This window comes from Seriola aureovittata, chromosome 2 (genome assembly GCF_021018895.1).
Source record: "Seriola aureovittata isolate HTS-2021-v1 ecotype China chromosome 2, ASM2101889v1, whole genome shotgun sequence".
Lineage (NCBI taxonomy): Eukaryota > Metazoa > Chordata > Actinopteri > Carangiformes > Carangidae > Seriola > Seriola aureovittata.
Genome location: NC_079365.1, coordinates 30,513,919 through 30,527,275, shown reverse-complemented (window position 1 = coordinate 30,527,275; position 13,357 = coordinate 30,513,919). Strand labels below are relative to the sequence as shown.

The window sequence follows — 13,357 nt, the reverse complement described above, 5'->3', positions numbered from 1 at the left end:
AGCCACTCGGCCAATCAGGCAAACTCAGACGACGCTCTGACCTGGAGGGGGGGGGCAAATCTAATGCGAGTGTGTCCATTACAAGGGGGTGAAAAGATGAGACGAAGCAAGTCATCAGGCAGAATAGGATTGATCGACACCCGGTGCAAACACGACATAGAGGACGCCGCGGCCTCGTTTATTGTCGTATCATAAGCGTGAGAGAACAGGTGGCGCCTAAGCATCTACAATTTATGGATCCATCTTGCCGTCTTGCCACCAGCTCTGGCAGGTGGTGCAGGTATTATTTTGTTGGCACACGGCGGTTGGAGGAGAAGAGGTGTTCGTACTGTACCTGAACAATACATTCGGCCAGCTGACACTGAAATATCAAGGACGATGTTGCGACATCTTTCACTGGTTGAGTCTCAAGTATTTTAAATTCTGATTTGAAACTTTCCCACATTAAAATGTCTAAAAACAACTGGACCTGTGTTCTATGTGTTGTTCACTTGTGTTCTTACGTTTTCCCAAATGTGTGATTGAATGTTGATTTTAATCATGGTAACGTTTCATTGGTCGCCTGTAAATGACATCATATCCTCTATGATCATATCATCCAAATTGGATTTTTTATCCAGTTTTAAGTCTCATTTTTAAGATTCACTTTTTACACTTTGGTGGTTTTCAACTCAATATTTTCACCAGATGAAGGATTTTAGTCGTTGGACGTCGGTGAAACATTGAACTTAAATGTGAAAAACTGCTTTATTCAGTGTTTTTAATGGTTAGAATCAACAAGACAACAACTCCCATGATTCCACGCTACTTCATGGCGTCACCCAACACCATCTTTTGTTATTGTTTTGATTGAGAGAGTGTTTAATTTAAATGTCCATTCTGAAACACACAGATCCTGCTGCCTGTATATTTTAAACTATATGGAGTAAAAGCCTGCGGGGGGTTGAAGACTCTCACTCAACTAGTTTTAATTAATTTTACCTCTATTAAATATGCAATGAACAGAAAATAGTGCTTGTTACGTGTCGGCAGCTGACAGTAGCTGTCAGCCACACTGTTGTGAGACGTTGTTAAGACTAAAAACATCAAACTGTTTGGACCCGATCACAGAGATGTGTTCAGCTGGAGCCATTTTTCTTTTCTCCACTGATCAAAAAGTCTCCTAAATTAGCCGAGATCATTACTCTTCATATCCATCACAAGATGAAAACACCTCGCCGACACTTTGCTCCGATTGCGTTACTTTGCCACGAGCAGCCAAACATGTGGGGAGGGAAAATTAAGACGAGCGAGCGTATTTTTAAAACTTAATTAAAACGTTGTGTACAATTGTAAATCCTAAACATTTTATTTGTTTTACTGAAGCGAAGGGGAATCAGCTTTGTCTAGCAAACGCTCATATTTACTCATCTGCACTCTCAGGTTGTCCATGAACCTGCAGGCCTCCTGAACGCAGCATCGCTCATCTTCACGTGTGGTGCACAAGAGCTTAGCAGAGAGAAAGGAGTGGGGAGGGGTGGGGGTCTGCGAGGCTCGAGGAGGGTCTTTAAATTCCTCACTCGACCTGTTAAAATCCTCTCGGGGGGGAGACATGAAATATCGATGTGAGAGGTATAACTGCTCCGACTGGCCTTGACACTGATGGGCCGTCCTACCAGGGGAATACTGTACGGACAACACAGTTACTAGGGGGCTATGGAGAATACAGTACACACACACACACACACACACACACACACACACACACACACACACTCTCTCTCTCTAACACTCCGGCTCGTACAGTAAATATGGTGAGAAGTGATGTTCCATGCAGAGACGTTTTCACATGCTAGCTTAGCATCTCGGAGCACAGTACGATTAGAATGAACCCTGAGGTGAAGCAGGGGAGAGATGAACTGAGTCTGAACCCTTGATGTCTTTATTCAGGTATTTCTTTTTTAGTTCAGCACCACTGAGGGACCTGGATGTACTGTTCAAATATTTTCCCTTTTCAGCATTAAGTGGAGTGGAGTCTCTGCTTTATTTTATTCTGCTCTATCGATGTTATATTTTTTAAAAGTGCAGATGCAGTAGATGTTACTCTTTTATTTGTCTATGATGTTTGATCTTAAAAAGCTATTTTTATTCCTCCAATCAGAAACATGCTAAAGCGATGACATCATACTGCACGTTATGGTGAGGTCGTTACTTTAGTAGTAGTAAGTATTTTTTCATTAGCTGTGTTTTTATGATACTGTCCTGAGGTTTGGAATTAATTCATCAAAATTGAGTTAGTTTAAATTATTGTTTTGACTTCTGAGTCACATGGTTAGCACGTGTCAGGGCTGATAGGGCGGAGACGGCTGCAATAACTTATTGTGACTGTCTGCAGTGCTGCAGTCAGTGTTTTCAGTGTGTTTTTAACATTTTTAATTAAAAATCTGCAAAATCTGAAGCTAATTTGTCACACAGCAAAACAGATGCAACAATAATTGCTCATTTTAATGCATAAGAAAATACAAACAAGTTACTTTGGGAAATAATTTTGTTTGATGGTCTTATAAAATATTTGCCTGTTCAACATAATCATAAGCACATAAATTGTGCATATTTTCCTCAGGGTGGGCCTGTGTTGTATGCAAAACAAAACGCACTAACGGTTCTTTGATAAATATAACTAAATAAATAAATATTACTATAATATTATTGTAAAATTATGCTTATTTTCAGAAAACTATGCTAGTGAAATGTTTTTAATATGTTGTAACCGTCCCCAGGTTTGGTGTCAGTTGCAACATCTGAATTCTTCCATTTAAATAAATATAGTGAATTATATGTCATATGCCATCACCTATAAGTATGTATTTGATAATTAGCAGACAGGTGTGAGTTTAACACATAAAAGTTTGGTTGGTCGAGTGTAAAAAGTCTCTGAGTAACTGAGAGAAATGCAAAAAGTCTCTCCTTTAACGGTATGGTATAAATAAATAATACTGTAATATTATTGAAAACAGTGCATGTTTTCAGACTGCTATGCTTCTTGAGACAGAAAACAGAAGTTAATCGGTGAATGTGTTTGTGTTGCAGCCGTCGCCGGTCTCTCCTACTGGAATATATATGAACGTGCTCCCGCTGCATCGTGTCTTCATGCACAACAGGAGAAGGATGAATGTATTAAAGGAGACTTCCTCCCTGTTTGCCGTTATAACTCTGACAACAGCGGGCTGCTGATGATATTGATCGCAGTCCAAAGGCATTAATCCCCAGGAGTTTGGTGTGTTCCTGAATGCACCGCGGCGTTGTGTGAGCATGTGTGTGTGTGCACTCATCACTGGTGTAATATCCTTTTCATTTATACTTTTCTCTCTGCACTCTTTTTATTCTTCTTCTTCTTTCTTTTTATTTCTCCTACTTGGAGAGCATGATAAAATTATCAGGGAGGAATTATGGGTAAAACCAGAGATATTAAAAACATAATCTCATCCAAATGGAGAGAAGATTGATTCTCCCAGCTACCAACGCACTGCAGCAGCCCTGAATGGCATATTAAACGCTGCTGCGCTGTGTGTGTGTGTGTGTGTGTGTGTCTGCACACAAACAAATTAACTTTTGTCCTCTATTCTTATTTTCTATTTGTTTGTTTTGCATGTTTGTGTTTGTGTGTCACGTCTGTGTGTGTGTGTGCTATCATCATGCTATTATTATCTAATGTATTTAAATGAAAATTTAATTAATGAAGTGTACTTCATAAAGCATACAGTATATTGTTTCACGTGTGTGCGTGAAAAAACATATGTACACATACAATTTGCACGCATGTCACGCAGGTTATGTAAGTGTGTGTGTGTGTGTGTGTGTGTGTCAGATCTGGGTTGATGTGAAGGTTTAGCTTTTAGCTATTGTTTGTCAGCAGCTGTGGGGTGCATCTTCTGTGGATTAGCGTTAGCATGGCTGAGTGTGTTTAACAGGATTACTAATCTGAACTATGCTGCCGCAGCGCTCTTGTGTGTCAGTGTGTGTGTATTTCTTAAATATGTCTTATTTCTGTGTATGTTTGAGTGTGTACTGTATGTAACAATGCACCTGTGTATCAGTGTGAGTGTGAGTGTGTGTGTGTGTGTGTGTGTGTGTGTGTACCTGGGTGAATTAGTACATGTGATTCTGTTGAGCTTTGTGAATGTGTGTGTGTGTTTGAAAGTGCGTGTGGTCACATGATGACGGATTAACATATCTTGAGTCTCCATAACTAAGTAAACAATAAAGGGCAATGCTAATAGTTGCCTCTCAATCCCTCACACACACACACACACACACACACACACACACACACACACACACACACACACACACACACACACACACACACACACAAACACACACACACACACACACACACACACACACACACACACACACACACACACACACACACACCAGATTCCATTAATGCTGACATTAATTTTAAGGTCAACAGGACACGGTTTACTAAGCACTTCAGAGCTTTTAAGAACTAAAACGATTTAAATGCTCCATCATCTGGTCTCTGTGGAGCTCTTTGGAGTTGGGGTGGGGGGGGTGGGGGGGGGGGTGGGGGTGGAGTGTTGTTAAAAATGTGTGTGTGTGTATGTTCGTGTGAGACAATATACATTATCCTCTGAGCTGAAATACTTTTACTGAACAGTGAGAAACTGATGACGGGAGATTGTACGACTTATATTATTATATTCAACCCTGAAGAGTGAATTTTTATATGAATTAAACTCTGGATTCTTTATCCTGGGATCATTGTTTATATATAAAAAACCCACTGAGAGTACAGCTTGTCATAAAAGTATTGACCTCTGGCATGTGGTGAGTGTCTGTTTATTCAATCCAGATCTGTTGACAGCTACATGAGCGCGCCTGTATCCCTGCTGTACGCCAAAACAATCCCAAAATGCAATGCAACATGCCATTAGAGGACCTAATCAATGACCGGGACACACAAAGCACTTCGCGTTCGATTGGAGCTTCGATTTCCCCCTCGAAGGGGAAACGCAGCTAAAGTCCGAAGTGAACCACATGTTAGGACACAGCTGCTGTAGGTTGACAGGAGAGAAAGCAGGAAGTGACGGGAGGGAGGGGTTAGGTTGCGTAATCACACAACTCATCATTTAGCTTTAAATATACAGTATTCAGCAGCTTTGACTTTGTTAAAAACCGACGCACAACCTGCACAAAACAGCTGATCCGAGCTTTATAAGTTGAGCTTTCGGCACCGAGGTCACGTCAGTAACAACTCCACTTTCATTAGTTTGCTTTTTTAAGTTCAGAGCAAAGTGTCTCTGAGGTGGGAGCCTGAAACGTAGAGAATGTTTTCTTTGTGCACCAATTACACAATTATCGAGCGTTTGGTAATTGTTGGCGTTTTTCTCTGCGGGGCGGCAAAAAAAACAAAAACAAAACGCTGTTCAACTTTAAATTCAAGGGAAATCATTTCATGTTTGTTGTTGAAGTTAATTGCTGTAGTTGTAGTCTATTTACTTCTGTGTTGGGATGACACTGGAACATTTGATAACTGGCGCAGTGAAGTGGACCAACAGTGGAGCCCAATAACTCAGCTGAACCCAGCAATCATAAAAAAACCTCTTGTTATTTGGTAGAAATGAAACAGATCATTAAAAATGATTTCTTCATTTGTTATCCGTGTGAAGTTTTATCATCATTAGTGTATTAATTCCAGAGTTGTGGCATATTTCAATAATATTTTCATGTTTTTGTGAGGTCACTGTGAGCTTGACCTTTGACCTTTAACCACTAAATTCTAATCTGTGGACGTTTGTGCCAGTTGTAATGAAACTCCCTCCAGGTGTTGCTGGTTTTCTTGTGCCCCATTTATACATCCAGCACCACGGCCCGAATCTGGCCCGTACAGCATGACTGCCGGAGGCTACTGCCACATCTGGACACACACACAGACAACACTGCAGCTGTTAGACAATACTGGAGGATCGCAGCTGGAATCTGCACAGATGTGGGCCAGGCTCGGGCCGGAGACCCAGGTATATGTTGGGCCAGAAGTTTGACCTTTAACCACCGAACTCTACTCAGTTCATCCTCGAGTCCGAGTAAAGGTTTGTGCAAATAGCTGAAGAAATTTTTCTGCTTCAGATTTCTCTGAGATATCGCTTTCACAAGAATCTGACGGATGGACGGACCACCTGCCGCCCGCTGCATCCTGACCAACAGACACCGCTACAGTCTTAAGCAACTTTAATCTTGATCAAAGTCTCGCTGATCTCGTGGATCAAACGAAGGTCGTTCTGACGCCGACCTGAGCCACTGGTGAAGTGAATGAACGCTTTGAGGAGATCGACTGGATGCCAAACTCAGCACAGAAAATCAAACCTCACTGAATTCAGCAATGAGTTCAAGAGTTCAGCTTCTATCTTTCTATCTATCCATCTCATCCATCTCTTCCATCCCTCCCTCCTCCCCTCCATCCCCAGGTGCTTGTGGGTACTTTACGACCTGGCAGGATTTACGCAGGGACAAGTGAACATTTTGTTGCTGCGCTGTGGAGCAGATGGGAAATTCATAGTTTGGAGTTGGAAGGGCGAACTTTGCATAAGACAACAATTTGCCACAAGGTCTGTCTGGCAGCGAACGAGGCAGGTACGCCTGTCTGCATACACAACGCTACAGTGGGATGGGAAAAGAAAAACACCTGAAAGATCCTTGAGCCTCCACTGCTGGATCTGTACTTTTTATGACTTTTTTCAAGTCAGTTTCTGTCACTTTCTGCCTCTTGTCGTTTTTTTGATCCTCTCGGGTTTTATTTCTTTTCCTCTCTGGAATATGGTTTCTCTCTCTCTCTTCACTCGCCCAGTGTCTCTCCATCTGTACTTCCCCGTCAGCCGGAGTCGAACCCGGCGTGCTCCCTGTACGGCTTCGACGGCATTTCATCCACTGCTGACTGTTATTGAACCCCTTAAAAAGCCACATCATCTGCAGATTTTCACCTACAAACATCCCTGAGTTTGTTTTTTCTTCTTTTATTATTATTTTTTTTTCCTGAACAGTCTGACTCAATCTGCTGCAAATTCAGAGAGCAAAGTGACTCACTAAGCAGCGAGCAGGCGGCACTTGGTGATGATGGGAAAGTGGAGGGAGAGGTTGTAAAGAACAGTGTGTGTTTGTGTTTGTGTTTGTGTGTGTGTGTGTGTGTGTGTGTGTGTGTGTGTGTGTGTGTGGCAGTGGAGGTTCAATGACAGACATTTATTCGGATATGATCCCTATCAGCGTGTCACGCACACTCGCATCACACATGCACGGATAGCGAACCACATGTTGCATCAGTATTGCGCGGCGGCGGAGTCGGTTACACCGCGGCGCCGTGCACCACCAATTATAACCGACCTTTGGACTAATGGTAATGGGAATTGAAGCTGACGTATAATATCAGTGTATGGATGACGGGGGGGGGGTTTGATGCTCCTGTGAAATCCAGAACGTTGAAATGCGTGCGGGGCATACAGACGCCGTCGGTGCAGAAGTCTCAATCATCGATGCGGGGAAAAGAAAGGCGCCGCATGTAAAATCAATCACCAATAACATGAAATGATCCGACCACACTGAGGTCACACTCTTGTTCACGTCTGCGTTCCTCACACCTGACGTACAGTAGTGTGGATGATGCAACTCAGAAACATGAGCGTGCCGAGCGCCGAGCAAAGTCATTCTCAGACACTGGCGATCGATCGTTTGTTAAACTGCCTTTGTTCTCGGCCATGTTGCAAAATGATGGCAGATGTCTCCCATGAGAAATATTTTATTATCGCCATGGCAGCACTGAAAAATGCTGATTTGAGTTTCAGGGGGTTGAATGGAGGGCAACTGGACTTCAAGTATCTAGAACCAAGTCCCTTTGCCCCTGAGATCCGTGAGCTGGACGACTGACAATCTGCACAATCTGTAAATTATGCGTCAGTCGTTTGGACTGAAAGTGATTTCATGCAGGTTTTGATGTTGAGCTGATTAGAGAAAGATCAGATCGTTGCTGTAACTTTACATATTTGTCTTTCATTTGCTTTTTTATTGCATAATAGTTGAAGTATACATCTCTGAAGCACTGCAGTGGGAGAGATGAACAGAGTGGGACTTCTGCCACCTGGCTACTGCTGCACAGAGGGAGTGTGATATAACACCAGGGCTGTGTTCAATTCACTTCCAAATCAATCTCTTTGAAAAGTGAACGGACTTATAAATCTGAGGGAGAGATATTTACTGCACCATCAACAGATACTGTAGTTGCTACTGAAGTGCAGCTATCTTTTATTTAGGAAATAAAAAACAAACTGTATTATAAAATTGTTGGATTTGGTGTAAAAGCCAAAGAAGCCAGTTTCTGACTTCACTCTTTAAAGCGATGGAGCTGAAAGCGAGCGGATCTCCGCCCGGTTACGGTGTCAAAGTTGAGTCGTTAACACTCGGGTTTCGCTCCTCCGGGTTTAGGAATCACAAAGTGGGTTAAAAACAAGTGGGTTCAGCTGCTCCGGCGTCGCTGGATGAGCCGTAAAGTGCTGGATGAGAACACTCAGGAAGAAGCACGGAGCGCAGGTGACGCAGAGTGGATGAGGGTTAAGAGACGCAGCGCTGGGATGTCGCTCACAGACTTCTTGCAGCTGAATACATCAGATACTGAATTGTGTGTTTGCCTTTACACATGCACACGCTTGTTATCTTTTTAAGTGCTATAACCAAGGAATCATTACAAAGTGTAGATAAATGCTCCGCTCAACACATTTCTTTATTTAGCATCCATTAAAACTAATAGATAAACTGTTTAATTTTAATTAAGTGTTAAAACGTGAGTGTAAATTGTTCGGCCCCTTAAATGAAATGCCGTTTCAATGCACCCACAGGTTTTTCCCGCTTTCATCTGCATTGAGGAAATCAACCCGTCTTCATATGAATAACATCCATATTTATTCAATTTAGGATTTCACCAGTGTCCGCAGCTGTGCATGATATGCATAATTCTTTGTGCCGGGGCCTGGAAACCTCAATTTCCCTCAGGACAATGAGTGTTATTGTATTCATGTGAAGTCATCTCACACTCCTGACAAAGGGCTTGTGACAGCAGTTTACGATTACGCCTGCCGCCGAATGATTCCCAGTTATATCCCCATTGTTCACGTCAACATTTTGATTGTTGTGCGGCTGAATGACATTCACATTGTGCTGTCACGTCGCTGCGTTGCTAAATAAAATCCTAAAGAGATTAGCATAGACGTGGTTTTGACAAAGTTCAGTAAATATTGTTGAGCTTCTGTGTTTTTTTTTTTTTTATTGCTGTATTAAAATAAATCACAAGTAAATGAAATGATTGCTGACAAATTGAACAATGTGAAATGTTAGATTTTACTTTTACATCAGAGCGTCTTTTCTCAGGTAGCGGTGACACGTATGTTAAAGGTTGGATATCTCATTATCGGTCCCGGTTTAGTGGCTTCAAGTTCACGTGACTCGTAAAGTCTGTGAGCCAGAAACACGCTGGATACTGTCGGTATGTGCAGCTGTTCCTGGGTCACGACAAACGTCAGGGGCAGACGTGGTGGTAAACAATGAGTCGCAGGGTGCGGGAGTGATTAAGGGGAAGTGGCATCAGTGATCAGTGGAGGATGGTGTCCGGTAGATTGATTGATCTCCTTTGGGATCAATCGGCGTCATAAACAACCGAGTCTGAACGTGTACAAAGAGCATTATGGTCTGTGACTGCAGTACTGATATATAGGATATGAAACAGGTTTGAAACAGTGGACAGCAGTGGATGAAGCTAACCTATGCTAAGCTACGGTAAATCTGATAGCAAAATAAATCAGCTTGTTTTCTTCTGGCCCAGTATATGACCAGTTCCCAAATCTGGCCCACACACAGCATGATTGTCAGATGCTGTTTCCACATCTGGACCAATTCTGGTGCAAGTGGAGGAAATCTTCCGGCCACAATCTGCTCAGATGTTTACGGGCCAGACTCGGGCCGAGGACACGGTAGGCCAGAAGTTTCATGTTGCTTTTCATCACATTCAGCCCTGACAGACCTTGAGGTCTGAATAACTTTCAGTTTCAGAAAAGTTCTCGGCGGCACTTGAAACGACCAAAGCTCAAATTTGTTTTGAACTAAATCTCCACTGGCTGAAACAAGGTTTTTCTCTTTTACAAGAAACGCAATTTTAAGCTGTGTGGTGTTGTGAAGGACACCTATTCGACAATGACCTTAAACATTTAAGTATGTAGTATAAAGTAGTGAGATTATAGATCAGTTCTAGCTTCTATATTAATACTGTGAAAGTCTCAAAGCCTCAGTCCACAGAGAAATGCACACAGCCTGTATTCAGAAACTGAGCCTTAAAACCAGCCGTCAGGACTTCTGGAACTTTGTGATGTCACAACAAAGCAGTCACCAAGCCCCGCCCACCTGGACCAAGAGAGGCTCAGAGCCTCCTCTCTTCTGATTGGCTCACCGACCTGTTGTTACTAGAGCTCCAGAGAGAAGCCTGAGAGAGGAGATGTAAAACTACACTGAGATGGTTTTCGGTTCTTATGGATCAACACTTCAAATAAAACACAGAAGAAGAAGGAAATTGGGGACCTTTAAATAAATATGCCACCGTTGTTTCAAATGAATCCCACTGACAAACTCAGCTTTTGAAAGTGTATGTTACATCAGTGATGAAAAGGGAAGTTAGAGTTGATCACTCAGGGAGGGGAAACGTACCCGTGAATACCATCATCCATTGTTGTTTTTCGTCAAATGTGAAACCACACTTAAAGTTAATAGCTTCTGTATTGTAACTTCAGTTTTAGCTGGTGGAGAGCTCAAACACAAATTCAGTTCATGGCTCTCGTCCTTTTCTTTCAGTCAGTCCTTTCAATATGAAAAACGACTGCATTGCCGGTTCAAACAGTCTAACGTTACTGTTGCAATACTTAGGCTATTGACTGGTAGTGTGTGTGTGTGTAGTATATGTGTGTGTGTGTGTGTGTGTGTGTGTGGGGGGGTGCATGCAAGACAGAAGGAGGTTCAAACACAGCCAGCGACACTCAAAGCAGAGCAGACATGCAACAAATGCAGTAAGATGGCAAAGACAACAAAACAAAAAACAAAGAGTAAAAGTTAAGAAACAAAGGAGGAGGAAGAGGAGGGGGGAGGAAGGGGGAGGGGAGGGGACAACCAAAATGAAAAAAGGGGTTTGCGTTGTGTTCATGGTTGTACTGTGATGGGAAAAAAAAGAAGATATAACATAGGGAAGGAAAAATATTCTGCCTATAAAGCAATAATCACCTTCGCTTGGGATGACTAGAATGTACGGCGTTGTTATTTGTCCCCTACCTATTACCACTAAGGCCAAGGGCCGCACGTCCCCGCCGGAAAGCATGAGAAAGAGAGGGAAAGAGAGAAAACAAACAACAACAAAAAAATAAAAAAGGAAGAAAAGAAAGAAGAAAAAAGTCTAAGAAAAAAAGACGTATAGTTTTCTTTATCCATTTCATCAAGGTTTAGATCTCCCTGGTTCTCAATTGCACAATCTGTCTTAGAGGAGAGAAATTGCAGTGGTGAGAGATAGCACGGGAACATTGAGATCAATAGGACAACTAGCACTTGAGTGTGATGTGAGCCGGGGCGAGTAAGCGTCTAACATGTGGATGTGCTGCTGATGTGAGGGGTGAGATGTGGTGCTGGGGGGGGGGGGGGGGAGGGCTCTGTGGAGTCTGTGAGCCTGGCTGCACGGGGTAATAAAAATAAAGGGAGGAGGGAAATGGAAGAGAAAAGAAATGAAGTGATGGTTGAAAGTAAAAAAATAAAGAAAAACAAATAAAGAAAAGGATGAACTTTGTGGCGTGGCGAAGAGAGAGAAGTCAGAGCAGTTAACACGTCAACATCAGATTATCGCTAATCGATTTGTTTAGAGCGACTATGTGGAGGCAACAGATGGCCGGCGTTTCAGATCGCTCTCCGTCCTGATCAGCTGCGACTGTCGGAGGACTTGTACGGCCACAGGTGAGTAGTCAACCAATTAGAGAAAGGTTCAAATCGAATCTAAACTTCCTCTGCTCTACATTTCTCAGAGGCATTGGTGGAGAAATAAATCTGACTGGTTCAATTCAATCAGTCAATCCAAAGAACCAGGTTTTCAGACAGGAAGTAAAGCAGACCACAACCTATGACGGCGTCGACCGATATGACAAAACATCTGACGAGTTTTCCTCCCGTGTCTTCAGGAAATCATGATCATAGACGATCTTTTAAAGCTGGTTTAGTTATAAAGTGACGATGCAGCATGAAGGAGAATCACAACCACTACGACCAGTACACGTGTTATTTAACAACTTCTAGCACTGGCTTCAGGTTCAAATTAACTTCTTATGACTAATTATATCATTATCCATTATTTATCCTTTGAAGTATTTGATATTGACATTTTACAGTTTCAATTTCTCCACTGTGGGACTAATAAAGAAACTATCTCATCTCATCTTATCTCATCTTATGAGGGTAAAACATAAAGCAGCTAACGGCCTTACGTCTGCCTGTAACACACCAGAAGTCTGACCCCCCCTCACGTCTGGAGAGTTTTCAGTGTCACACTATAAGACTCTGTGACCACTGGGGATCTTGCAGGGTCACTGTTTACAAGACTAGATTCCTTTAAGATTATTTCCCATCATGCTCCTGGTGTTTTATTTTGAAATTATTTCCCTTTGCCTCCATTATGTATTTAACGCCAACAGCCGACAGTGTTTCATGTCATTGAATGTCACTGTCTGCAGCAGCCAAGACTAAATATTAAACATGTTGGATTTTAACGGTGTAATGCCGCCATTAATCACCTGATCAAAAACATGGTTCTTTGTTTTTACAGTTTTACAGTTAAATCAGAGTCTTTGCCTCTGACAGATTCTTGTGGAACTAAATCTTGATTATGTCCCAGTTTTTTTTGGTTCTTTTTTTTCACTTCAACCAAAAGCTGCACCAGCTGAGTTCACTGAATAGATCACACTGAACCAGTCAAGTGGCATTTATCACCGAGATCAGCTGCTGCGGCGAGTGAATAGCAGGTATTGTAAGAAAAATTAGTCATCGGCATTCGCTAAATTGGCCATCTGCATTGCCTCAGAACAACTGCCCACATACCAGAAAAACTTCCAGAAAAGTACATTTCAAGTGGATTTTAAAAGTTCGTTTCGGGAACACTGATGCGTCTCCACGTTGAGGAGAAGTTAGCTTTTTTCTTTTAGCAATATGAAAGACAGCCACAAAGTTAAAAGCATGTCTTTTTCCCCAAGCACACACACATGCACACAAACAGAGAGCAGCGTCTACACAGTGTAGA

At 42.3% G+C, this 13,357-nt stretch overlaps 1 protein-coding gene across 1 annotated transcript in view; it reads right to left on the bottom strand.

Moving 5' to 3' along the window:
- The window catches only part of ptprt (protein tyrosine phosphatase receptor type T), a 318,930-nt gene that overhangs the window by 106,394 nt on the left and 199,179 nt on the right, over positions 1–13,357 (bottom strand). Inside the window, 1 exon segment of the mRNA XM_056395774.1 lies at positions 11,308–11,364. Within this exon segment, the coding sequence (XP_056251749.1) occupies positions 11,308–11,364 (57 nt within the window).